At 41.8% G+C, this 25,165-nt stretch overlaps 1 protein-coding gene across 1 annotated transcript; it reads right to left on the bottom strand.

Annotated features, from left to right (window-relative positions):
- Nucleotides 1-19,399: 19,399 nt before the first annotated feature.
- LOC122028996 (extensin-like) lies at nt 19,400-20,062 on the bottom strand. Its single transcript, XM_042587963.1, has one exon. It carries the CDS (start codon nt 20,060-20,062, stop codon nt 19,400-19,402), a length of 663 nt encoding a protein of 220 aa, XP_042443897.1.
- Between the last annotated feature and the right edge of the window lie 5,103 nt (nt 20,063-25,165).

Raw genomic sequence — 25,165 nt, 5'->3', positions numbered from 1 at the left:
CAATTGATATTAGTAAACCTCTCAATAGAAATGATGAACTATTAACTTAATGAGAATAACATGGTATGAGAAAATTACTAGAAGTTGAATTTTTCAAGAGTAAACTTGTTCACACAACAATATTAGTAAACTTCTTGCAGTTCAAATCAGGGATTTTCTGTCTTGCTAGATATTAGAATTTCCCAGCAAACATAAAGCAATGCAGTAATTTCCCAGCATAAGTAAAGCAATGCAGTTGCAACTGAGAAAATAATATTTAGATACTAAATAATAAAATTTAGATACAAAACAATCATGTGGATTAAAAAATAATGATCACGTACTCATAATAAGTTGGTGAAATTGTAACAATAAACCATAATAAGTTGTTAAAATTGGGAAGCAAACATGTGATGAAAAAGTTGCTGAAATTGCTTAAATAAACTTACTTACCATATGTAGGCAACGATCAAATTTCCTGAAATTGACTCCAAATGATACAAAGAATTGATGTCCTCAAGGTCAAGAAAAAGTTCACAATCTTCATCAAACACTTCATTATCTAAGCACATTGATATACATTTTCCTCCATCTAGAGCATGCTTACTGTAACAATATAACATATGTAATGCTCTTGGGACACTTGTTGACAAAGTAGGTTTTGATTTTTTTCGTTCAAACTTCTTCCTTCTAGGCTTCTAATAATTTCAAATATAAACAAGTTAGATAGCTAGGTTGAATAATAATAAAGTGGCAATATAATTAGAAATATAATAATAAAGTGACAATATAATTAGAAATATAATATCTCATATACCTCATCTTGCTTCACAATCTGCTGTTCAGGCCAAGCCACAACAGTTCCTATGGCATCACCAATTACTTCACATTCACTTGGAATTGGATATGGCAAAGGAGCGGATTTGTCCACTGCTTGATCAATGGAGACTCGAATGCAATTCTTGGGAAATGGAATACCATGAAGCATTTTTTCCATGCCATTGAAACAAACAATTGTACCATATGCAATATTTGAGCAAGATTCCAATGTCAATGCAACTGATTGACACTAAAATATTAAAAAAAAAACATGTTGATTATATTTAGTTTATAATGCTATAATAATAATGAATATCACTATAACTTGTATTTTACTTGTAAAACTTCGTCTTTACCCACAATCTGTACGTCATCTTCTTCAATATTCTTCTGATGAAACTTCACCGAGCAACTGCCTTTGTCATCAATTGAATTGTCCCATGCACCCCTTTTATGCATTAATGCTTCAAGTTTTTGGATGCGTACATCTTGTTCTAAAATTTGCATCTTCGCCTCCTTCAGCTCCCTTTTATGCTCAGCGATTATATCTAGGGTAACATCATATTTCTTCCTTGTTCTACCAACATTGAAATAGATTGTTGGGTTGATATGACCTCCGATACCCCGGACACGCCCAGAATATTCCTGAGTTTCAAGTGCCTTGGTAAGAATATCCTCTTTTGCTACTTCGCATTGCATCTTACCCTCCCTCTTTTGCTGTATATATTCATCCTGTAATGCAACATTAAAAAGAATTATCAGTACTTTACCAAGGATAATTACCAAGGATATGCAATATTGGTTTAAAAAATACTGATGTCCAGGCCGGTTCTTCCCGTGATAGCTCAAGTCAAGTGCTTAGTAAGTCATATTGAACAAATATGAAGTTGACTTTGAAATATTTTTTCCTTTTTTGGCATTCAATCATATATTTACTTCTGCACAGTTCTAAAAAAGGCACATATTTGATTGAGCAATTGACTACAAGTTTAATAAAATGACAAAATTTTAATAAATTTTCACTACACAAACCCATAAAGAGAGGACCACCACATAATTGAAGCTAATTGTCTGGAGTTGCAGGAAAGAATAATCAAAAGTAAAGTTGTTCCCAACCTCTCAAGTTCCGATTCATGAATCTTATGCTTTAATTCAAACTAAAACAACACAAAGAGAATGCTCAAGGAGACAAGGAGCTTTATTTGTCACCAATCAAGTGGGAAAACATAATAGAAGCTTCAGAGCAGTGGTCTGGGGAACAACTTTACTGGCCCTTGGGTTACTGAAGCTTACAAATTGCTTACTGCCAAGAACGTTTCAAACCTGGTTGATTTATCTGCATCTGTTCTATAGAAACTCTAGCTATCACCTCTAAGTTCTCAATGCATTCACCATTAATTGATTGCAGCAAAAGGAAACCACTGCATGTAATAGACTTTTCGACTTGATCTCTTCTCCAAGTAAGAACATTTCAAACCTAGATACCTAGTAAATCCACATCTGTTCTATATAAACCCGTCACCTCTAAGCTCTCAATGCATTCATTCACCATTTACTTCCTCAATACATGCTCTAGTACTGCTTGCCTTGGCTTCCTCACGCAAAGGGTATGCATGCATGCAACTTTACTCTCGAAAACTAGAAGATATATTGAAGTCATTATCAGAAGAACATGAAAATTTACTTACAATCTTGTGTACTGTGTCCACCAAATCTTCACCTTCAAACTCTCCTCCTTTGTTGGCGCGTCCTTTCTTCCACATAATAGCTCTATTGATGTCATTATCATCACATAATTCAGTCCCCTACAACAAAGAAAAATCAAATAACAAATGTGAAATAATTTAATGTGAATCAATTAGAGGGTTCTTAGAGGAAATATATTTTAAAAATACTTACAATTTCTTCAGCAAAGCGTGCATACCCTTTGCGTGAGAGTCGATGAGGATATCTATTTTTTTTCCTTCGCTCTTTTTGTTGATCACTGAGTTTCTAGTTATTTCAAACAGGCGACATATCAAATTTGAATAATACATAATGAATTATGATCGAATAGTTTCAAAAGAAAAAATTTAGAATCTTATAATGAAATCTTCATAAATGCGGCTAATGACAAACGCACGCCAATCTTCTCTTGTAATTTCAAAGCCAACAGGTGGCTCATTCAACTCCTCAAGTTTGTCACGCCTGCTTAAAATAAATTTTTGGGTGAGATGGGTCTTGTATTGCCTCCACTTACTGTTTGCAGACCTCAAACATCCCTTTTTCCACTTTGAGTCAACATTATAAATCAACTGTACATCAAATAAGTGGAAAACATTAATAAGATTAATTAAGACAAACATAAAATATATCTATCATTAGTAGTGAAATATTATAATTGTTAAAACATGCTAACTTGCTTACATTGACTGATTCCCATATTAATTCTTTGACAGCAATTGGGACTTGCTTCCATGTCTTGTATTTAATATTAACCTTTTGCCGAGCCAAGACACCAATGTAACTTTGCATGGCTACAGCAGCTGGTCCTATCGGTTGTCCAAAATTATTGAATGACACCTCATTTCTAATACCTTGCATTCTTTGCTTTATAATCTTATCCAACTATGTGCGACCTCTAGAAGTTCTTGAGGAGATAGTGTCTTTGGAATCCAACACTTTATCACCCTCGCAACTCTCTTCACGGGCAGCTGTAATGACTTCTTTACCCTTGTCCAACTTTGCAAGTTGCCCTATTCTCTTACTCTTTCTAGTAGAATCCATTGATCTGTAACAACTTAGACTGATCAACATAAGTTTAGTTAGAAACATGCATAAACTCACAGCAAGATGATATATTTACACCAACAAATTCACAACAGTATGAAAAAAAATAAAAGATAAAAGCATAAACTTGCAGCAACATCACAACATATCTGATTCGAATTAAAGTGAGGAATATAACATATTAATATTGTCCACAAATTCATCCTCATAGGTAAATTGTTTACACACTTATATTCAAAAGCAAAAATTCAGCAATTAAATATTGTCAATCCAACTTCCATCACAGTCTTCACGAATACATGGTGGTTCATTATCATCTTCTCCGTCAATATCCATTGATGGTAACCCCCTACTAAAACATTGATAGTGGATAGCAGTGTCCTCTAACTCTTCGCCCTTTAGGTATTCAAAGTAGTCTCTATTTGGTGTTGCAAGTACAACACTCCATAAAGGATCTTCAGGATCTTCAATGTAAAATACTTGCTTTGCTTGGCTTGCCAGGATAAAAGCGTCAGATTTGAATCCAAGTCTATTGAGGTTTACCAATGTGAAACCAAGATCATCTACTTTAATGCCATTATTATGCTCCACCCAATTACATTTGAACATTGGAATTTGAAATTTGTGGTAATCAACTACCCATATTTCTTCTATAACTCCATAAAAAATCATATCTGACACAATAGGTTTTTTATCCTTTGCACTAGCAACTTGCATTGTCTTTGCGAGTAAGCTGACTCCAGAGTTTTGTACAACTCGTATATCATCACTCTTTTGTAGCATAAGTAACCCCATCAATCAAATAATTAGAGTACTTTAAGACTTGCTTGTTAGGTCCGTGCGCTATCCACTTCAATCTTTCTGATACTTGATGAGTGGAATGGTCAACTACACAAGCAACTTATATTTTTTATGTGATAAATTGTTAATTATGCATAAATATGAAAATGAATGTATGCCAATATGTAATACTAAAGAAACTTACACGATCACGCAACCAAGTAATAAACGTTCGATTATGCTCATCTTGTAACCACTTCTTGGACTTAGCCTTGAGGAAATCTTGCATTCAAATACGTCATGTGTTCCCTAATCAAATTATCTGGTATAAATAAACCAACAGAATGTAAGCTAACCACATTAAAATATTAATAAGTTAGATACATTACTCGATATAGAGATCAATCTCAGCATCATCTGCCAATACATAACGATCTGCTTTCGTCAACTCATCGTGAGTAGTGGAGTAGACTACTGCACCCGATAAAGGCTTAGTAAGTTCTATTTGTCGATGACTTGATGGGATCCCAATTGTGTGCACACTAGACAGATAGTCCGAGCAAAATTCAACGCCTCTTCAACAATATAAGATTCAGCTATACACCCTTCAAGTCGATTACGATTTTTCACATAACCTTTCAAAATCTTCATGTATTTTTCAAATGGGTACATGTACCTATACCAAACTGGTCCACATAATTTCACCTCTCGTACAAGATGAGCAGTTAAATGAATCATTATATCAAAAAATGAAGGGGGAAAATACTTTTCAAGTAAACACAATATTGTCACAATCTCTCTTTGCATATCATCCATCCTTGAAACATCTATCACTTTATTACATAACACATTGAAGAAGAAACACAAGCGAGTGATAGTGTCTCTAACATGTTTGGGCAAAACACCACGTATCGCCACAGGAAGCAATTGTTGCATTAAAGCGTGGTAGTCGTGTGACTTAAGGCCAATAAGTTTTAAGTCCTTCAACGACACGAGGTTTTTAACATTAGATGAGTAACATGATGGAAGTTGTATTCCAAACAAAGAATTCAAAATTTTCCTTTTCTCATCCTTACTAAGTGTATAACAGGCTGCTGGCAAAAATGTTTTCTTCTCCCCCATCCTTGGTGCCAAATCTGTCCTGACATTCATTTCCAAAAGGTCTAATCTCGCTGCTACTCCATCCTTTGTTTTTCCTGGAATATCAAGTAACGTTTCGATAAGACTTTCACAAATATTCTTTTCAATGTGCATCACATCAAGAACATGTCGAATGTATAGATGTTTCCAATACTGAAGTTCAAAGAAAATTGATTTTTTCCAGCATGATTTTACATCATCATTCGACTGAGACTTTCTACTCATTTTTCCCCAATGACAATTAATTCTTTCAACTCTTTCAAAAACTTCATCGCCACTTAATGGTTTTGGAGCAGGGTTAAATTCTTGGTTCCCATTAAATGCCTTCCGTTGCCTTCGATAAGGATGAGTTGCAGGTAGAAACCTTCTATGACCTGTATAAGACATTTTCCTACTATGCTTCAACCTTGTTGAATAGGTATCTTCACCACAAATAGGACATGCATGATATCCTTTCACAATGCATCCTGACATGTTCCCATATGCAGGAAAATCATTGATCGTCCATAATAAGATAGCCCTAAGCATAAAAGTTTCTTGGCGATATGCATCATATGCTTCGACACCTATATCCCATAAGCATTTTAAGTCATCAATTAGAGGTGCTAAGTAAACATCAATATCATTTCCCGGCTGTTTGGGACCAGAAATTAACAATGTGAGCATCATAAATTTTCTCTTCATACACAACCATGGAGGAAGATTATAAGTAATCATTAAAACTGGCCAACAACTATATGCAGAACTCATTAAACCATGAGGATTCATCCCATCAGCTGATATAGCCAATCTGAGATTTCTTGCCTCAATACCAAAATCTGGCCATTTGCGATCAACTATTTTCCAAGAAGGTGTATCAGCTGGATGGCGTAAATATCCATCACAAAGTCTTTTTTCGGCATGCCAAGTCAACTCCTTAGATATCTCTTTATTCCGAAACATTCTTTGAAATCTTGGAATAGGGGGAAAGTACCACAAAACCTTGGCAGGAATTCCTTCATTTATCATATTTTTTTTTCCCAACTTCCACCTTGACATCCCGCAAGTAGGGCAATTAGTTAAATCCTCATACTCCTTCCGGTATAAGATACAATCATTAGGACAAGCGTGAATTTTTACATAATCCATCCCTAATGCAGATAAGCTTTTCTTTGCATCATACAGAGATAAAGGCAATTTATTGTCATCTGGAAGTATTTCTCCTAACAAACTGAGTAGGTCAGTGAAACTTTTATCACTCCAACTATATTTGGCCTTCAAGTTGAATAATTTCACAATTGCAGATAACCTTGTAAATTTAGTGCATCCCGGATATAAAGGTGTCTCGGCATCTTCAAGAAGCTTATTGAATTGGGTTGGATTCTCAGCATAACTATCATATGCATCATGAACCATATTTATTGGTTCCTCACGAACATATTCATTTGGCCCTACTTGGTCACTTTCATTTTGTGAAATCCCTATCGTAGATCTTTCGCCGTGCCATATCCATGTATGATATGTCATATCTATACCGTTACAATACAGATGTGCCCTGATAGTTTGTATATTTTTCTTCTTTAGATTGCCACATTTTGCACATGGGCAAGATATTCCCATATTCGGATCATTAGTGTTTTCCATTGCAAATTGCAAGAAAGACTCAACTCCATTCTCATATTCACGTGATAGTCTATCCTTTGACATCCAATCTTTGTCCATTCTTTATAACTAATCAATCAACAATGAGCTAATACCTAAAAATATTAACACAAACAATAGTGTGAAACTATAACAAAATATTTAAACAATTAATCAAAATTGTATTTCTACCTGAAAATTTTTGACCATACAGGTTTCTCATCAAAATGCAATCCCAATAGCAAATTTCTCACTTGGGGAGATAACCTAGTTATCTATATTATCCATATGTACATGTTTGTTAGAGTCTACGTATAGGTAGTTAGGTACTTTTGCCTTGGTATAAATTGTAGAGTCATATAATATTGGAGCATTCACCAAAACATATTCTCTATTGAAACATGTTAACCTTTAGTTGAAAAATGAAACCATTCCAGGAAAATGCTTGAATTATAACTTATAATAAGCAACTTTGTTTCTTTAGCACTTGAGAATCTGCAACTTCCTCAAAGGGACATCAACATAAGCAACTCAATGCAATAGTGCATGATGTATTAAATCATACTTAAGCCATTAAGCTCTTAGAAGGCAAGTGACATAAATATAACAATAGTAGTTGATATAAATTCAACAAACTGAGTAGGCACAAGTCACTGCCCAGAATTAAGATGAGATAATGCAGAACACAAGTTTTAGATACAATAAAAATGAGAGATATTCTCTGCGCATTAAGGGTACACAATAAAAATAATAGTAGAATAACACTAGAGATTGATTAATTTCAAGCTGCACATTATACCTGACGACAAAGAAAGGCTGGAATGTGAATAATATCTGCAACTTGGCCAACAGCTTCACACTGAATTTGAGAAAAAAGGATAGCATGTTATATGCTTCATGCTATTTTTAAGGATTAATACCTACTGCCAAAGTCTATAGCTAAACGTTTAAAAATTCCAGATTAAATCATGAGAAAATACAATCAGGGGAGGGGGAAAATTGATGCAGTATGAATCCGGCAAAATGGCTAGTTCGGAAAATAATCAAAAATAAACAAAATCTTATTCTAGAGGGATGGAAGAAATTTTACCTTTCTTTCTTCCGTTCCTCCTACTCTCGAATCTGCTCTGCGAGGAAGGAACTAAGATCGAAGGGTTCAGAGGAGTTGAGGAGCCGTGAGAAGATTAGGAAGGGTAAGCTGACTTTGATTGAGGAGATGGGGAAATGCGAGATTAGGGATCTCGACTTGGAGGAGTTGGGCCGGCGTGAGGAGTTTTGCGTGAGGAGTTTGGGTCGAGATTAGGGTTCAGAGGAGATCACGCGGCAAGGAGAGGAGAAGGCGCTCGTGGAGAGGAGAAGGCGCTCGTGGAGAGGAGTGGAGAGGAGAAGGCGCGCGTGGAGAGGAGAAGGAGAGGAGAAGGCACTCGTGGAGAGGAGAAGGAGAGGAGAAGGCACTCGTGGAGAGGAGTGGAGAGGAGAACTCGTGGAGAGGAGTGGTGAGGAGAAGGCGCGCGCGCGTTGAGGGTTTAGAGTTTAGCAAAGCGAGGGCTGCGAATTTATTTTAAGTGAGTTTAGGGGAAACATACACAACACTTTAAAAAACGTTTTTTAAAAAAATGTTGTCTTTGACCATAAACAACAACACTAAAGACAACACTTCATTAAAAACCGTTGTCTTTAGTAAAAAATAAATACCATAGACAACGCTTTTCACTAAAAGCGTTGTAAAACAAAGAACGACAACGTTTTTATTAAAAAGCGTTGTCTATTGGGTGTTGTTGAATGCAAAAATTCTTGTAGTGAGTACTTAAGAAGGACTAAAGAATATTTCTTGATATATAGAGGCGATGATGAGCTAGCTGTAAAGGGTTACAGTGATGCAAGCTTCCAGATCGACCAGGATGACTATAGATCGCAGTCAGGGTTCGTATTTTGCATTAATGGTGGTGTTGTCAACTGGAAGAGTTCGAAACAGGATACAATAGCTGATTCTACAACAGAAGCCGAGTACATTGCTGCATCAGAGGCAGCAAAGGAGGCAGTTTGGATTCGCAAGTTCATCACTGAACTTGGGGTGGTTCCTAGCATTGCTGACCCCATTGAGCTCTATTGTGACAACAATGGAGCTATAGCACAGGCGAAGGAACCTTGCTCACACCAGCGGACCAAACACATACTACGACGCTTCCATCTCATTCGAGAGATCATCGAGAGAGGAGATGTGAAGATTTGCAGAGTACCTATAGAGGCTAACATCGCAGATCCCTTGACCAAGGCTTTGGCACAGAGGAAACATGATGGTCACACTAGGTCATTGGGGCTTAGAGCCTACACTGATTGGCACTAGTGCTAGTGGGAGATTGTTAGCTAGAGCCCTAGAGCCAATCATTTGATGATTGTATTTTGGACTTGTAGTATCATATTCTATATAAATAAAGGCATTTGGTTTTTGGTTATTATACTTACTTGTATTGGTGCCAAATAAACTAAGTATAATAACGTCCTTGAGTAGACGGTTCTTGCCTATATCAATCGGTTAGTTGAACCGATAGTGAGATGATATAGGGAACACTACTCTTAATCATTCCTAGTCGAGTATTAACATTCAGGGACAATGTTAATGCAATAAGACTAGCATGTAGGTCAACTCGATGACTTGATCTCACAAGTCATGGATATAGAGATATCAAGTTGACACATGGGTATGCATTGGAGAATGTATACTGAATGACCTGACCTGCCATGAGAAAGTATCATGGATCGTTATATGAGTGTCATATACTTTCTCATGTGGCTATTAGTATGACTACTAGTCCTTAGACCTGAAGTCACCATGGATCCCTACATAAGGAGTTATGTACTTTGGTTTCGTCAAACGTCACCCGTAACTGGGTGGACTATAAAGGCGATTACTGGGTATGTAACAAATTATGCAGAGGGATGTGAGTGATGTAGATGAGATCTATCCCTCCTATATGACGGGAGCGACATCAATATTCTTGATAGAGTGAGACCACGAAGTGCATGGCCATGCCCAAATGAGTCAATATAGGATATTGAGCTCATTTGATTGAGTGAGTCTACTTGGAGTTCAAGATTTAGATTGATTAGAGGATAACACGGTCTATGCCTCACATTGATCAATCTAGATGTCTAGGATAGAAGGACATTTGTCATATTTTGTGAGGAGTCACAATTAGTAGTCACAAGGTGATGTTGGATCTCAACATTCTTGTAACTTGGGTAGTAATGATGTGTTGCTAGATACCGCTCATTACTTATGCTCCTAAATGGGTTTAGGGGCATTGCCAACGTTACAAGAACCTATAGGGTCACACACTAAGGGCAATTAGATGGAGATTAGGTTCATTAGATGAACCTAAATGATTACGTTCATATGATGAACCAAATTGGATTAAGAGTAATCCAAAGTAGGCTAATTGAGTTGGACTCAATTTGGTTCATGTGTTAAGTAAGTCTAATTTGGACTTAGACTCATTTAATTAATTTAATTCAATGAATAGAGATTCATTAAATTAAAAATTGACTTGAACCAATGGTTAGATTAGATCAACCAAGGGAGAGAAGTGGTCAAGTTTGACTTGACTTAAGTAGGAAGATGAAGAGTCAAGTTTTGACTTGACTTTGACTTGACCAATGCCACATCATCAAGGCTTCTTCATTTGGTCAAGTTTGACTTGACTAAATGCCACCTCATGGAGGAGATCAAGAGACTTGACTCTTGATATTCCATGGGGGTTACATGCCTTGAAGTGGCCGACCACTTTTAGGTGAAAGAAACATTGATTTTTTCATTCAAGTGGTTGTAACTCCATCTTCTTCTTCCTCTTGAGTTTTCTTCTTGCTCTCCCTCTCCTCCCTACTGATCTCTAAGGTTGCTAGCACATCCTTAGAGATGTTTCTCCATCTCTTGCTTGTGTGGATACACATAGAGAAGTGTCTACTTTGACACTTTCGAGATCCGGCGAACCGAGGACAAGCGGGATTGCGAAGGGCTTCGCATCAAGGGTATATTCTTTCTTCATGTAGATCTAGGAGTAGATCTAAGTTGTAAACTCGTATTCGTAAATTTTGTTCTATATTCTTCGCACGAGATCCGTTGGCTAGGGTGATTTGGGATTTCTGCGATGCGAAAAAGCGATTTTCGTGGCCCGAAAAACCCAACAAGAGCAGGTTGGGGAAGTTAGAGGAGAGCAGCGGGTTTCTCGGCGATGCTATATCGACATGGTCAAAGTGGAGGCTCGCAAGGCGCAAAGGACTCAGGATGGGGTCGTTCATGCTATTCAGGAAGAACCTTTGCCCATAGTGGAAGAACCCAGTCCTTGGGAAGAAGTCCAATTATATCCTGATCACCCAGAGAGTCTCACTCACATAGCCGGTGACTTGTTGCCTGAGCTTAAAGAAGAGTTAATCTAGTGTTTGACCCGCAATAGGGATGTTTTCACCTGGTCTACTGACGAGTTATCAGGGGCAAGCCTGAAGTAGTAGAGCATAAGCTACATCTCTTGCCTGATGCCCGGCCTGTCAGAGAAACCCAAAGGAGGAGTCCCTGCCAGAGAACGATGGGTACGGGGACAATGTAGGTACGATGGGTACGGGGTATCAGGGGACAATGTAGGTACGACGGGTACGGGGTATTAAGGTCGTCAGAGGTACATGTGAACCCGACGCATCAGGGGATAATGTAAATCCAAAAATACCAGTTTGACTCGCAAAACTGGGTCTAATACCAAAAATATTGTCACGCCCTAGGTAGTCCCTGCCAGAGAAAATTTCGGCAGCATCTCCCCAGTACGGGTGACAATATGAAATTTCCTACAATGCCCTCAAGGCCACATATACATCGGCTAACACGGTCGGAACAATAATAATATATAACAATACAAATATAGCAAACATCCACGCAGTTTTATAATGAAAACTAAACATAAGCACAGATAAGGAAAAACATTGCAAAAATCCTACTCAACTACACTCATAAAACACAAAACCGATATCCTACTCAACTACACTCATAAAACACAAAACCGATATCATCCAAACGAAAACTTATCGATAACAAGGGATCTTACAAAATCCAAATTCCAACAGATACAAGTTTGAAACATAGTCTAACATAATAAGAAAAACCAAAGCAAGGATCCAAAGTGGAAATCCTCGCAACCTAGAGGGGGACTAGCGACTGGAACTCCTCCGGACAGCCTCAACCTGAAAAGAGTAATACCGGGTGTGAGTCCAACACTCAGCGAATACCTAGTTGACATGCATAGTAAACTATAACAAATAGCAATAACTATGCGTACAGTCTCCTGATATAACATATAGAAAGTGCAAAACTGTAATATAAGGAGCAACTGTACTAACTAGAACCTGGGTATAGGAATATCAAGGCCGTCAGACCCAAAGTATCATAAATCCTGTATGCATGTCAAACAATGCATCCATCCATTATGCAGCATATAAAGTGCAATAAACACAAGCAATAAATGCAAATAATGCATATGATACCAATAACATGTCTTGGTCACCCCAACTCTCCAGTCAGCCGTCTCACACACGATGGTGAGACCGAGTGGGTAGGGCTGTGACAACCGTGCACTCTGTCGTCACTGCTCCTGATGAGTGACCGAGTGGACGGGATGCTGTCGGAGTACACCTATCCTTCTACCCCAAATCATAAGTGGGGGAGCTCAATGCTCTCATCTCCCTGAGACAATCCAGTGGAGGGACCCCTGACGTGCTACCACGTTGCGCCGCGCTACCCATGAGTGGACCAACGGAGCACTGACAGAGCCAGCACTACACCCTGTCAGATACACCACTAGGCCGTGAGTGGTGGTGTGTGCAGATCCATATAACTGGCGACGCGCTCAATAATAATGGAGCTGCCAACCACTCAGCATGCAATCATGCAAGATGGTGCATGTCACTAAGCCGAGAAATATCCTAATCCTATCCCTCTCCATATAATGTGTACCAAGATATGTGGATCAAATAATATGATCTAGGTACACATGTAAAGTAGGGTATCTAACCAGTCCAGTATATCATAGAGCATGGCATGTCACTACCTCTATAACATAAAGGTAATAAACAGGTAACAAACAATACATGATCGAAAATAAATAGTGACATGATGATACAGATATAATCATAATTATTACTACTTGTTAAAATCTACTAAACATATCAACAAGACGTATCAAAATAGATAGGTCAAGGTACCCGCCTCCAATAGAAAGGTCCAATCCAGTCCAAATCTGACGTCGAGATGCTCATCTCGCATCAAAGTCCTGTGTCACCAATATATTCATTTTTATTTAGCTACAACTCAAATGAATAGCTAAATAAAATCCTAAAAAAAATAATTTAGGGAAAAACCCTAAACCATAAACCTCAGCCTACTAATGGTAAATTAGGGTTAGTCAACTAATCCCCAAATCACCATTAGATCAATAATCCAAACTTAACTAACCTAAAATTCATCATTGTACAGATTCTCACCTTAAGGTATAGCAGTCAATCAGCAACTCACCGTCGCGATTCAGAGAACAAGATCTCACTTCACACCCTCCTCTACTGATCCATAGTCAAGAACGCGACTGCTGGACCAAGGAGACACCCCACAGCAAGCACTTCTCTTCTGGATTCCAGTACACTGTTCGGATCAAAGGTGAAGTCAAGAGTGGAGATCACAGATCAGATTTGGGATTCAACCATAGTATAAAATCAAATTCCTATTAACCTAATACCAACCAAACTTACCTCCAAGATCGTCGATAGTCGGAGATAAGGAAGGAAATAGTGCTGCTAGGGTATGGTTTTTCTTGCGGGGATGATAGATCGGAGCCGAGGAAATAGAATTAGGGCACAACGTGGTTGGAGGCTAGGGTAGAGACGCTGTGCGGTTTGCAGCGCCGTCGGAGAGAAGTGGCGTCGGCTGTGGCAATCGGGGGCGACGCGAGAGGGCAAGGGAGGCTACTGTGCTAGGGCACAGGGGAGGCCTGCGGCACTTCCGTACGGCGGCGGCGTTGTGCAGAGGCGCTTGGCGTCGCTGGCGGTAGTGGGCGTCGCTAGGGCAAATTCGCCGTGATGGCATAGGGTGAGGGAGAGGGATCGAAGGAAGGAAAGACCTCGAAGCTTCCTTTGGCTGGCCGTTTTGTAGGCGAGGGGAGGAGCGGAATCGACGCTGCGGCGGCGGCGGTTTGGGAAAGAAAAGAAACTACCGGAGTGTGGCTCGGGCATGCGACGCGGATCAAGGAAGAAACAGCGAAGGAAGGAAATAAAAGAAAAGGAAAGGATTTAAAGAAAATAAACATTTCCTCGTTAAAATGGGGTAGCCTAAACAGGCTTTCCCCGGGGTCCAATTTATCCCCATAAAGTCGTCCATACGGTCTCCGAAAAAATCCTGAAAAATATCTAAAAATTCCAAAAATTTCCCTTATGGTTATTCGCCATTTTTTGGTATTTTACATTCTCCCCTACTAATAAAAATTTGATTCCCAAATTTTATTATCTACCATCAACAAGTACTAACAACAGATAAAGAGTATAAATGTTGAACAGTAAATTACCCACATACCTCAAGTGAAAAAATGGGGGTATCAAGCTCGAATCGTATCCTCGAGCTCCTAAGTAGCCTCCTCGTCTGAATGATGCTGCCATCCGACTTTAACCAGCCGGATAGTCTTGTTCCGCAGCTGACTCTCCTTCTGATCCAGAATCCGTATCGGAACCTCCTCATAGGCGGCGTCAGGCTGAAGGGAAACTGGTATATCAGACAACACATGAACTGGGTCTGCTATGTATCTCCTCAGCATAGATACATGAAATACGTCATGCACGCCTGCCAGAGCCGGTGGTAGCGCCAGGCGATAAGCTACTGCTCCAATTCTCTCCAAGATCTGGAAAGGTCCAATGTATCACAGAGCTAGCTTACCCCTGAGGCCAAATCTCTTCATCCCTTTCGTAGGTGAGACTCATAGAAATACATGGTCGCCTGTAGAGAACTCCAGGGGTCTGCATCTCTGATCAGCATAACTCTTCAAGCGGTCCTGCGCCTCTGACATCCTCCGTCTGATAGTACGGACCAACTCTTCCTCATGCTGAGCTCTATGAGGTCCCAACAGCTGGGCCTCCCCAACCTCATCCTAGAGTGTGGGTGTCCGACAAGGTCTACCATACAACGCTTCAAACGGTGCCATCTGGATAGCCGAATGAAAGTTGTTGTTGTAGGCGAACTCTACCAATGGCAAATGGTCCTCCCAACTGCCTCCAAGATCCAATACATATGACCTCAGCAAGTCCTCTAGAGTTTGAATAGTCCGCTCTGACTGTCCATCTATTTGCGGATGGAAAGCTATACTGAAACGGAGCTGAGTGCCCAAGGACTGCTGCAGACTCTGCCAAAAACGAGACGTGAACCGGGGGTCTCTATCCGAAATAATACTCAAAGGAACATCCTGTAATCTAATGATCTCCTGGCAATACAGATCTGTCAATCGATCCAGGGAATCAGTCTTTCAGATCGCTAAGAAGTGCACGGATTTGGTTAATCGATCAACGATTATCCAAATCGTGTCATGGCCTCGTCGTGTCCTCGGCAAACCCACCACAAAGTCCATGGTAATGTGTTCCCATTTCCACTACGGAATAGGAATCCGCTGAAGTAATCCTGCAGGTCTCTAGTGCTTGGCCTTCACCTGCTGACAGACAAGACATCTCGCTACAAATTCTGCGATGTCTTTCTTCATACCGTTCCACCAGTAGGAACTTCTCAAATCTCGATACATGCGGGTTTCGCCTGGGTGGATCGTAAATCGAGAGCGATGAGCCTCCTGAAGTAGCTCCTGTAAGATCGGGTGAGACTGAGGTATGCATAATCTACCTCGAAAGTATATAATACCCTCCTCATCTGGTGTGAACTCGATCTGCTGCCCGGAAGCTATCTGGCTGCTAATGAACTGTAAGTGTTGATCACCGGCCTGGGCCTCTCGGATCCTCGTCCTGATCGACGACTGAGCAACCATGGTAACCAAAATACCATGCTCTGTCTGTCCCTGCTCCTGAAGGCCCAACTCAGAGAAACCCTGAACCAAGTCTGTGACTTAAACTCGGTGGCAAGCCAAAGTCCCTCTGGACTTCCTGCTGAGCGCATCGGCAACCACATTATCTTTCCCTGGGTGATAGTTAATGGTACAATCATAATTCTTCAGGAACTCCATCCATCTCCTCTATCGGAGATTAAGTTCCTTTTGGGTGAAAATATATTTGAGACTCTTATAATTAGTGAGAATCTCAAATATAATGCCGTACAGATGATGCCGCCAAATTTTTACAGTAAAACATGATGGCAGCTAACTCCAAATCATGAACTGGGTAGTTCTTCTCATGCTCCTTCAACTGCCGAGAAGCATAGGAGACTACCCTGCCATGTTACATCAGAACAGCGCCCAAACCCTGTAGAGATGTGTCGGTGTAGAGTACGAATCCGTCCTCTCCAGTGGGCAAAACCAAAACTGGTGCCGACACTAATCTCCACTTCAGCTCCTGAAAGCTGGTCTCGCAGTCTTCTGTCAAAGTGAACTTCACGCCTTTCCTAGTTAGACGTGTCAATGGCATAGCGATATGCGAGAAACCCTCGATGAACCATCTGTAATATCCAGCCAATCCTAGAAAACTGCGGATCTCCTGAACTGATTTCGGCTGCTCCTAGCTGGTGACAGCCTCAATCTTCTGAGGGTCTACTGAAATACCTCTGCTAGAGACTACGTGTCCCAGAAAACCGACTGAAGATAGCCAGAAAGCACACTTGCTGAACTTCGCATATAGCTGATGTCGTCGAAGAGTCTCCAAGACTATGCGAAGATGCTGTGCATGCTCCTCCTCGGAGCTCGAGTAGATCAAAATGTCGTCGATGAAAATGAAAACGAACTGATCTAGATACTCCAGAAAGATGCGATTCATCAGATCCATAAATACTACTAGAGCATTGGTAAGCCCAAATGGCATTACCAAAAACTCATAATGGCTGTATCTGGTACGAAAAGTTGTCTTCTGAATATCAGATTCTTTGACTCTCAGCTGATGATATCCAGACCGCAGATCAATCTTAGAATACACTGAGGTACCTCTGAGCTAATCAAACAAATCCTTAATCCGCGGTAAGGGGTACTTATTTCTGATGGGCACTGCATTCAGCTGTCTGTAATCGATGCACAACCTTAAAGTACCATCATTTTTCTTGACGAATAGTATCAGAGAACCCCACAGAGAAACACTAGGACGAATGAATCCCCTATCCAATAAATCCTGGAGTTGGACCTTTAGCTCATCCAACTCTTTCGGTGTCATACGATATGGAGCTTTCGATGTTGGCGCAGTCCCCGAAATTAGCTCAATAGCAAACTCCACTTGCCTTCGGGGAGGCAAGTTCGGTAGCTCATCTGGAAATACATCGGGATATTCACAAACCACCAGAACATCTGAGAGTTAGGAACTACTACTGTCGTCAGTATTAATCATAGACATAAGAAATCCCTGACAGCCATGTGATAGCAGCTTCTGAGCCTAAATCGTCGAAATGATCAATATGCCATCGTCCCTGATGCCAGTGAAATCCCACGAGGGTTGGTTCGGTGGTCGAAATGTGACCACCCTCGTCTGGCAATCAACCGTGGCATTATATGCAAACAACCAATCCATGCCAAGGATAATGTCGAACTCGACCATCTCCAACACTAATAAGTCAACCATAAGTATCATGTTGCCAAAATCTAACGGGTAACCTCTGACCTCCTGAGTGATATCCAATGTATCACCGGACGGTAAGGAGACAGTTAGTCATTGCGGTCTACGAGTAGGTAGTCTACCAATCTCCCGCATAAAGGTATAGGATATAAAAGAATGTGAGCTACCAGTATCTATCAGCATATCAGCAGATAAGGCATAAATGGAAATCGTACCATGGAAAATAGATCCGTCGGCTCACTGCGCATCCTCTCTGGTGACCGCATGAATACGTCCCGTCTCGGGTGGAGGAGAAGGTGGTAGCGCTACCAATGGCTGCTACATCTGGGCAAGAGCCTGCCACTGAGGTGGTGCTGGATACTGTGCCAGAGAAGTCTAAGAGGGCTGCGACTGATACTGGACCGGCGGCCGGGGCTGTGACTGGTACTGGACCAGTGGCTGTGGTTGCGACTGGTACTAAACCAATGGCTGTGGTTGTGGCTGGTACTGAACCAGTGGCTAAGGCTGTAGATATTGGACTAGGGGTTGGGGCTGCAGCTGATATGGAGGTCCCACAACAGAACTATGTGGTACCATAAGGGCACTGGAGTGCTCCTGTCCATGCATGCCATATGCAACTACGGCAGGGGGAGTTGTCCTCTGCTGACTATGTGAAGATTGGGCTCTCTGCCCTCCTCGTTGAGTCCCTAACTGACTGTGCTATCCTCCATGAAATGCAACCTTGGAAGCCATGTGCCGAGCCTTCTATGAACAATCTCGTCTCACATGCCCAGGCTATTTGCAATAATAGTAAACTGGCTGTCCCAAGGAGCAGGCTGAGGTGACGTGGTCTCTGCACCCACATCTAGTGCAGAGAATATCGCTGGCAGGCTGTTTCCGATTCTGCTGTGAAGACCAGGAACGTCCTGATGAAGATCACCCAGACTTCTGAGGCTGACCAGAAGCCCTCGAAGTACCCTGTCCTGACCGACTACGACCACTCTACTGCTGCGCGGTCACCTGTGTCTGCTGGATCTGTCCTGATGTCTGACACATCTACTTCCTTTTCTTATCCGGATATGCTCGTTGCTGAGCTGACTCTATCATCAGGGCTCTATCTAGTGTCTCTATGTAGGATGAACTCCCAAAACCGGCAAGCTTTACTTGCAGATGTCCATCCAGTCCCTGAATAAACTGATGCATACGGGAACTGTCCTCAGCAACTAATTCTGGATAGAATTTGTCCAACCGGTTAAACTCAGTATTATACTCTGTCACTGAACGGTTGTTCTGTCGCAGACTCAGAAAATCCTACCGGTGAGTCATCTGATAGGCTCGTGAAAAGTAGCGGCTCTCAAAAGCCTCTTTGAATCTGGCCCAGGTGATGTTCTGCTCGCCTATGATGGATCGCTGCGTAACTCACCAGGTGTCGGCCTCATCCCGTAAATGGAATGCATCCAGCTCTGCTTTCTCCCACTCGGAGCAAGCCATGTAGAAGAAGGTCTGCTCCATTCTCTCTATCTAGGACTGAGCCACACTCGGATCAGTGTCTCCTCGGAATAGTGTGAATCGACTCTTCATCGACTGCCAGTGCTAGGATCCGAGCTCGTGTCGTAACTATATTAGTGAGGTGAGTAGGGACGACTGCAGGAACTGGCGGAACCACTGGAGCTGGTATAACAAGGGGTACCGCTGCATAGGCCGGGGGAGGCATCCCCGGTGTTGCTGCATAGACTGAGGTAGGTGCCATGGGTGGCACTTCAGGGTCAGCATAGGTGGCCGCGGCAGGAGGTACGATGGGTGGTGGTACCGGAGGTGGAGCAACTGCTGCTACTGGTGCAGGTGCCGCGTATGCAGTGGGCACCGATGGCAGTGGTGCCTGGTATGCCGTAGGCACTGGTGGCAGTGGTACCGGGTACGTACTGGGCTCGACTGGAGTAGGTGCCGAGTATGCTGGTGGTACCGCTGGTGGTACCGTAAATATCGTAGGAGTAGGTACGACGGGTACCGTCGGGGTAGGTACCTCTGAAACCATCGGAGTCTGAAAACCCGACGCACCCGCAGTACCATGCGGAGTCTGTCCTTGACCGATAGGCTCGACTCTAGCAGACATCTCTGGCGACTCTGCTGCCAGGAACTCCAATGTCGTCTTGCGTGGTCGTCTTGCACCACGTCTCGGCACGGGAACACGTGCACCTCTCCTCATATCGGTTCAATTATAACCCAAATATTACTACAAGTAACAAAAATTATAAAATTACCCTTTTACCTATTTGCCGTCAGGAGATGTTCCGTCGCTGTCCAGTCCCTATACATAACCTCATAATTCCGTACGAGAAAATCGACAAAAATCCGTACAAATCTAAAACGAAAGTCCAAAACATAATCATAACAAAAATTCATACAAATCCAAAATGGAAGTCTGAAACATAATCATAACGAAAATCCGTACAAATCTGAAAATACCAGTTTGACTCCCAAACCTGGCTCTAATACCAAAAATATTGTTACACCTCAGGTAGTCCCTGCCAGAGAAAATTTCGGCAGCATCTACCCTGTACAGGTGACAATATGAAATTTTTTACAATGCCCTCAAGGCCACATATACATCGGCCAACACAGTCGGAACAATAATAATATATAACTGTACAAATATAGCAAACATCCACGCAATTTTATAATGAAAACTAAACATAAGCACAGATAAGGAAAAACATCGCAAAATCCTACTCAACTACACTCATAAAACACAAAACCGATATCTTATTCAACTACACTCATAAAGTACAAAACTGATATCATCCAAACAAAAACCCATCGATAACAAGGGATCGTACAAAATCCAAATTCCAGCAAATACAAGTCTGAAACATAGTCTAACATAATAAGAAAAACCAAAGCAAGGATCCAAAGTGAAAATCCTTGCAACCTGGAGGGGGACTAGCGACTGGAGCTCCTCCGGACAGCCTCAACCTAAAAAGAGTAATAACGGGGTGTTAGTCCAACACTCAGCAAATACCAAGTTGACATGCATAATAAACTATAACAAATAGCAATAACTATGCATAAAGTCTCTTGATATAACATATAGAAAGTGCAAAACTGTAAGATAAGGAGTAACTATACTAACTAGAACCTAGGTATAGGAATATCAAGGCCGTCAGACCCAAAGTATCATAAATCTTGTATGCATGTCAAACAATGCATCCATCTAATATGCAGCATAAAAAGTGCAACAAACACAAGCAATAAATGCAAATAATGCATATGATGCCAATAACATGTCCTGGTCACCCCAACTCTCCAGTCAGCCGTCTCACACACGATGGTGAGACTGAGTGGGTAGGACTGTGACAACCGTGCACTCTGTCGTCACTGCTCCTGATGAGTGACCGAGTGGACGGGATACTGTTGGAGTACACCTATCCTCCTACCCCAAATCATAAGTGGGGGAGCTCAATGCTCTCATCTCCTTGAGACAATCCAGTGGAGGGACCCCTGACGTGCTACCATGCTGCGTCACGCTATCCATGAGTGGACCAGCGGAGCACTGGCAGAGCCAGCACTACACCATGTCTGATACACAACTAACCTGTGAGTGGTGGTGTGTACAGATCTATGTAACTAGCGATGCGCTCAACAATAATAGAGCTGCCAACCGCTCAGCATGCAATCATGCATGATGGCGCATGTCACTAAGCCGGGAAATATCCTAATCCTATCCCTCTTAATATAATGTGTACCAAGATATGTGGATCAAATAATATGATCTAGGTACACATGTAAAGTAGGGTATCTAACCAGTCCAGTATATCATAGAGCATGACATGTCACTACCTCTATAACATAAAGGTAATAAACAGGTAACAAACAATACATGATCGGAAATAAATAGTGACATGCCGATACAGATATAATCATAATTATTACTACTTGTTAAAATCTACTAAACATATCAACAAGACGTATCAAAATAGATAGGTCAAGGTACCCGCCTCTAATAGAAAGGTCCAATCCAGTCCAAATCCGACGTCGAGATGCTCATCTCGTGTCAAAGTCCTGTGTCACCAATATATTCATTTTTATTTAGCTACAAATCAAATGAATAGCTAAATAAAATCCTAAAAAAAATAATTTAGAGAAAAACCCTAAACCATAAACCTCAGCCTACTAATGGTAAATTAGGGTTAGTCAACTAATCCCCAAATCACCATTAGATCAATAATCCAAACTTAACAAACCTAAAATTCATCACTGTACAGATGCTCACCTTAAGGTATAGCAGTCAATCAACAACTCACAGCCGCGATTCAGAGAACAAGATCTCACTTCACACCCTCCTCTACTGATCCACAGTCAAGAACGTGGCTGCTTGACCAAGGAGACACCCCACAACAAGCACTTCTCTTCTGGATTCCAGTACACTATTCGGATCAAAGGTGAGGTCAAGAGTGGAGATCACAAATCAGATTTGGGATTCAACCGTAGTATAGAATCAAATTCCTTTTAACCTAATACCAACCAAACTTACCTCCAAGATCGTCGATAGTCGGAGATAAGGAAGGAAATAGTGACTGCTAGGGTATGGTTTTTCTTGCGGCGACGATAAATCGGAGCCGAGGAAATAGAACCAGGGCACAATGTGGCTGGAGGCTAAGGCAGAGACGTTGTGCGGGTTGCCGTGCCGTCGGGGAGAAACGACGTCGGCTGTGGCAACCGGGGGCGACGCAAGAGGGCAAGGGAGGCAACGGCGCTAGGGCACAGGGGAGGCCGGCGGCACTTCCGTGCGGCGGCGGGCAGAGGCGCTTGGCATCGCTGGCGGCAATGGACGTCGCTAGGGAAAATTCACCGTGAGGGCAGAGGGTGAGGGAGAGGGATCGAATGGAGGAAAGACCTCGAAGCTTCCTTTGGCTGGCCGTTTTGTAGGCGAGGCGAGGAGCGGAATCGACGCGGCGGCGGCGGCGGTTTGGGAAAGAAAAGAAATGGCCGGAGTGTGGCTCAGGCATGCGACGCAGATCAGGGAAGAAACGACGAAGGAAGGGAATAAAAGAAAAGGAAAGGATTTAAAGAAAATAAACATTTCCTCGTTAAAATGGGGTAGCCTAAACAGGCTTTCCCCAGGGCCCAATTTATCCCCGGAAACTCGTTCATATGGTTTTCAAAAAATTCCAAAATTTTTTTTAAAAATTCTGGAAATTTCCCTTATGGTTATTCGGCATTTTTCGGTATTTTACAAGGTAGCAGGCAACTTTGGGATCAATAGTGACAAGCTGTAAAGTTTATCGAGAAGCTTATGAGAAAATGAAAGAAGAATTCAAGGAGGTCATGGTGAGCAAGATTCCCAGAACAGAGAATGGTTGAGCTGATGAGTTAGCCAAAATGACTCGTTCTCTGTCAACCTGGGTATTAGATAAGTCAATAGCACAGACCTTCCTCATAGCTCAGATAGATCTTCAGAACAACATGGGCAAGCCGATTGATTGGAGAGTACTAATGATTAGTTATCTGCAGCAAGGTATCCTACCGACCGACCTAGAGGAAGCACGGTTGGTCAGGAAAAAGGCCCATGCCTACACCATGATAGGAGAACAATTATATAAGCAGGCCTTTTCCAGGCCTTTACTTAAGTGTTTAAGTATGGAAGAGGCAGAGCATGCTTTGCGAGAGATACATCAGGGGTGTTGCGGCAGTCATGCTGGAGGTCGAACATTAGCTCGTTGGGTGCTACTGGCAAGTTATTTCTGGCCTACCTTACAGAAGGATGCTCACCAGTTGGTGAACACTTGTTTATCCTTCCAGAAACATCAGAATTTGACACATATGCCCACCTCAATGCTAAAGACATCCATCGTTTCTTGCCCCTTTGATCGGTGGGGTATGGATATTGTAGGACCATTCCCTATGACATTCGGTCAAAAGTGATTTCTACTTATAGCGGTGGACTATTTTTCTAAATGGGTGGAAGCCGAAGCCTTGGCCATAATTACAGAAGGAGCAATTATCAAGATTTTGTGGAAAAACATTCTGTGCAAGTTCGGCATACCCGATAAGCTGGTATCGAATAATGGAAGACAATTCCAAGGTCAGAAGATCCAGACCTAATGTCAAGGGTTCGTCATTACTCAGGCCTTCACATCCGTAGCATACCCACAAAGTAATGAGCAGACAGAGGTAATCAACCGAGAGATTGTGCGGGGATTGAAAGTTAAGTTAGATCATGTTAGAGGAGATTGGGTAGAATAATTGCAAAGTGTTCTCTGGACCTACCATACAACGCCTCAGGAGAGCACAGGCCTCACTCCCTTTCATCTAGTCTACGACAATGAAGCGGTGGTGCCTATAGAAATCGGGGTGCCTTCCACTAGAAGGAGACTTGCAGAGCTGGATCTCATTAGTGAAACTCATGAACGGAAAGCAGCCAGGCTAGAGGCCTATCGACAAAGGATGAAGCAGAATTATGATAGGAGGGTGTTTCCTCGTTTCTTTGGAGAAGGGGACCTAGTCTGGAAGCGAGCGAAACTTGTGGGGGGCATAGCCAAGCTAGCACCCTAATGGGATAGGCCCTATAAAGTTATTAAAAAGTTGGCATCAGGTGCGTACTACCTACAAGGCGACCGAGGTAGGAATCTAGACCGGCCTTGGAGCGCTAATTATCTTCGGCCTTACCGCACATAGATAACTTTCTTTTTTGAAAATCTTAAGCTCGATAAGTGTAGGTCTGCGGAAGGTATGATAAGTCAGGTCGAGAGTATTTACCCGACAGACCAGTAAGAATGTTTGCCTGATCAGGATTGTTACATCCTTTGTAAATCATCAAACCCATTTTGGACTCAAACACAGAAAGCAAGAAATAAGAACATTAATTAGGAAGTAGTTCAGTTTATACAGTATACAAATATAAATTACTTAAAGGCAGAAAAGACTTCATCGGGTATTTCATCCAAAATACGACGATGATCTAAGAAGTCTTCAGGAGGAGCAGACCTAAAATATCCTTGTTCATACAGTTGTCGCATGGCCCCTGCCGCACCATAAGCTATGGAGGTCACGAGGCGGTCCCCAACCTGGACCCCAAACTCCCGAGAGTGGAGGTAGGCTTCCTGACTCAGCCTACAGCGTTCAGTTTCACCCGCCTTATATATTTCTAGAGCTATGGTGACTCCAGAAGTAGCAAAGCGGGCTTGAGCTAGTTCAGTGTGTGTCGCACGCAATTCGGCTGCTTGAGATTCCAGAGTTTTGCTCTGCTCTTGTAATAGGGCCTCCTTGGATTGCAACTCCTTATTCAATTGATCCACGGTCTGTTTATGGA

This window comes from Zingiber officinale, chromosome 10B (assembly GCF_018446385.1).
Source record: "Zingiber officinale cultivar Zhangliang chromosome 10B, Zo_v1.1, whole genome shotgun sequence".
NCBI lineage: Eukaryota > Viridiplantae > Streptophyta > Magnoliopsida > Zingiberales > Zingiberaceae > Zingiber > Zingiber officinale.
This window is presented reverse-complemented; position numbering and strand designations above follow the sequence as displayed.

Excerpts from the sequence above, each read along its gene's own strand:
- LOC122028996 (XM_042587963.1), bottom strand. The coding sequence starts at position 20,062 with ATGAGGAGAGGTGCACGTGTTCCCGTGCCGAGACGTGGTGCAAGACGA.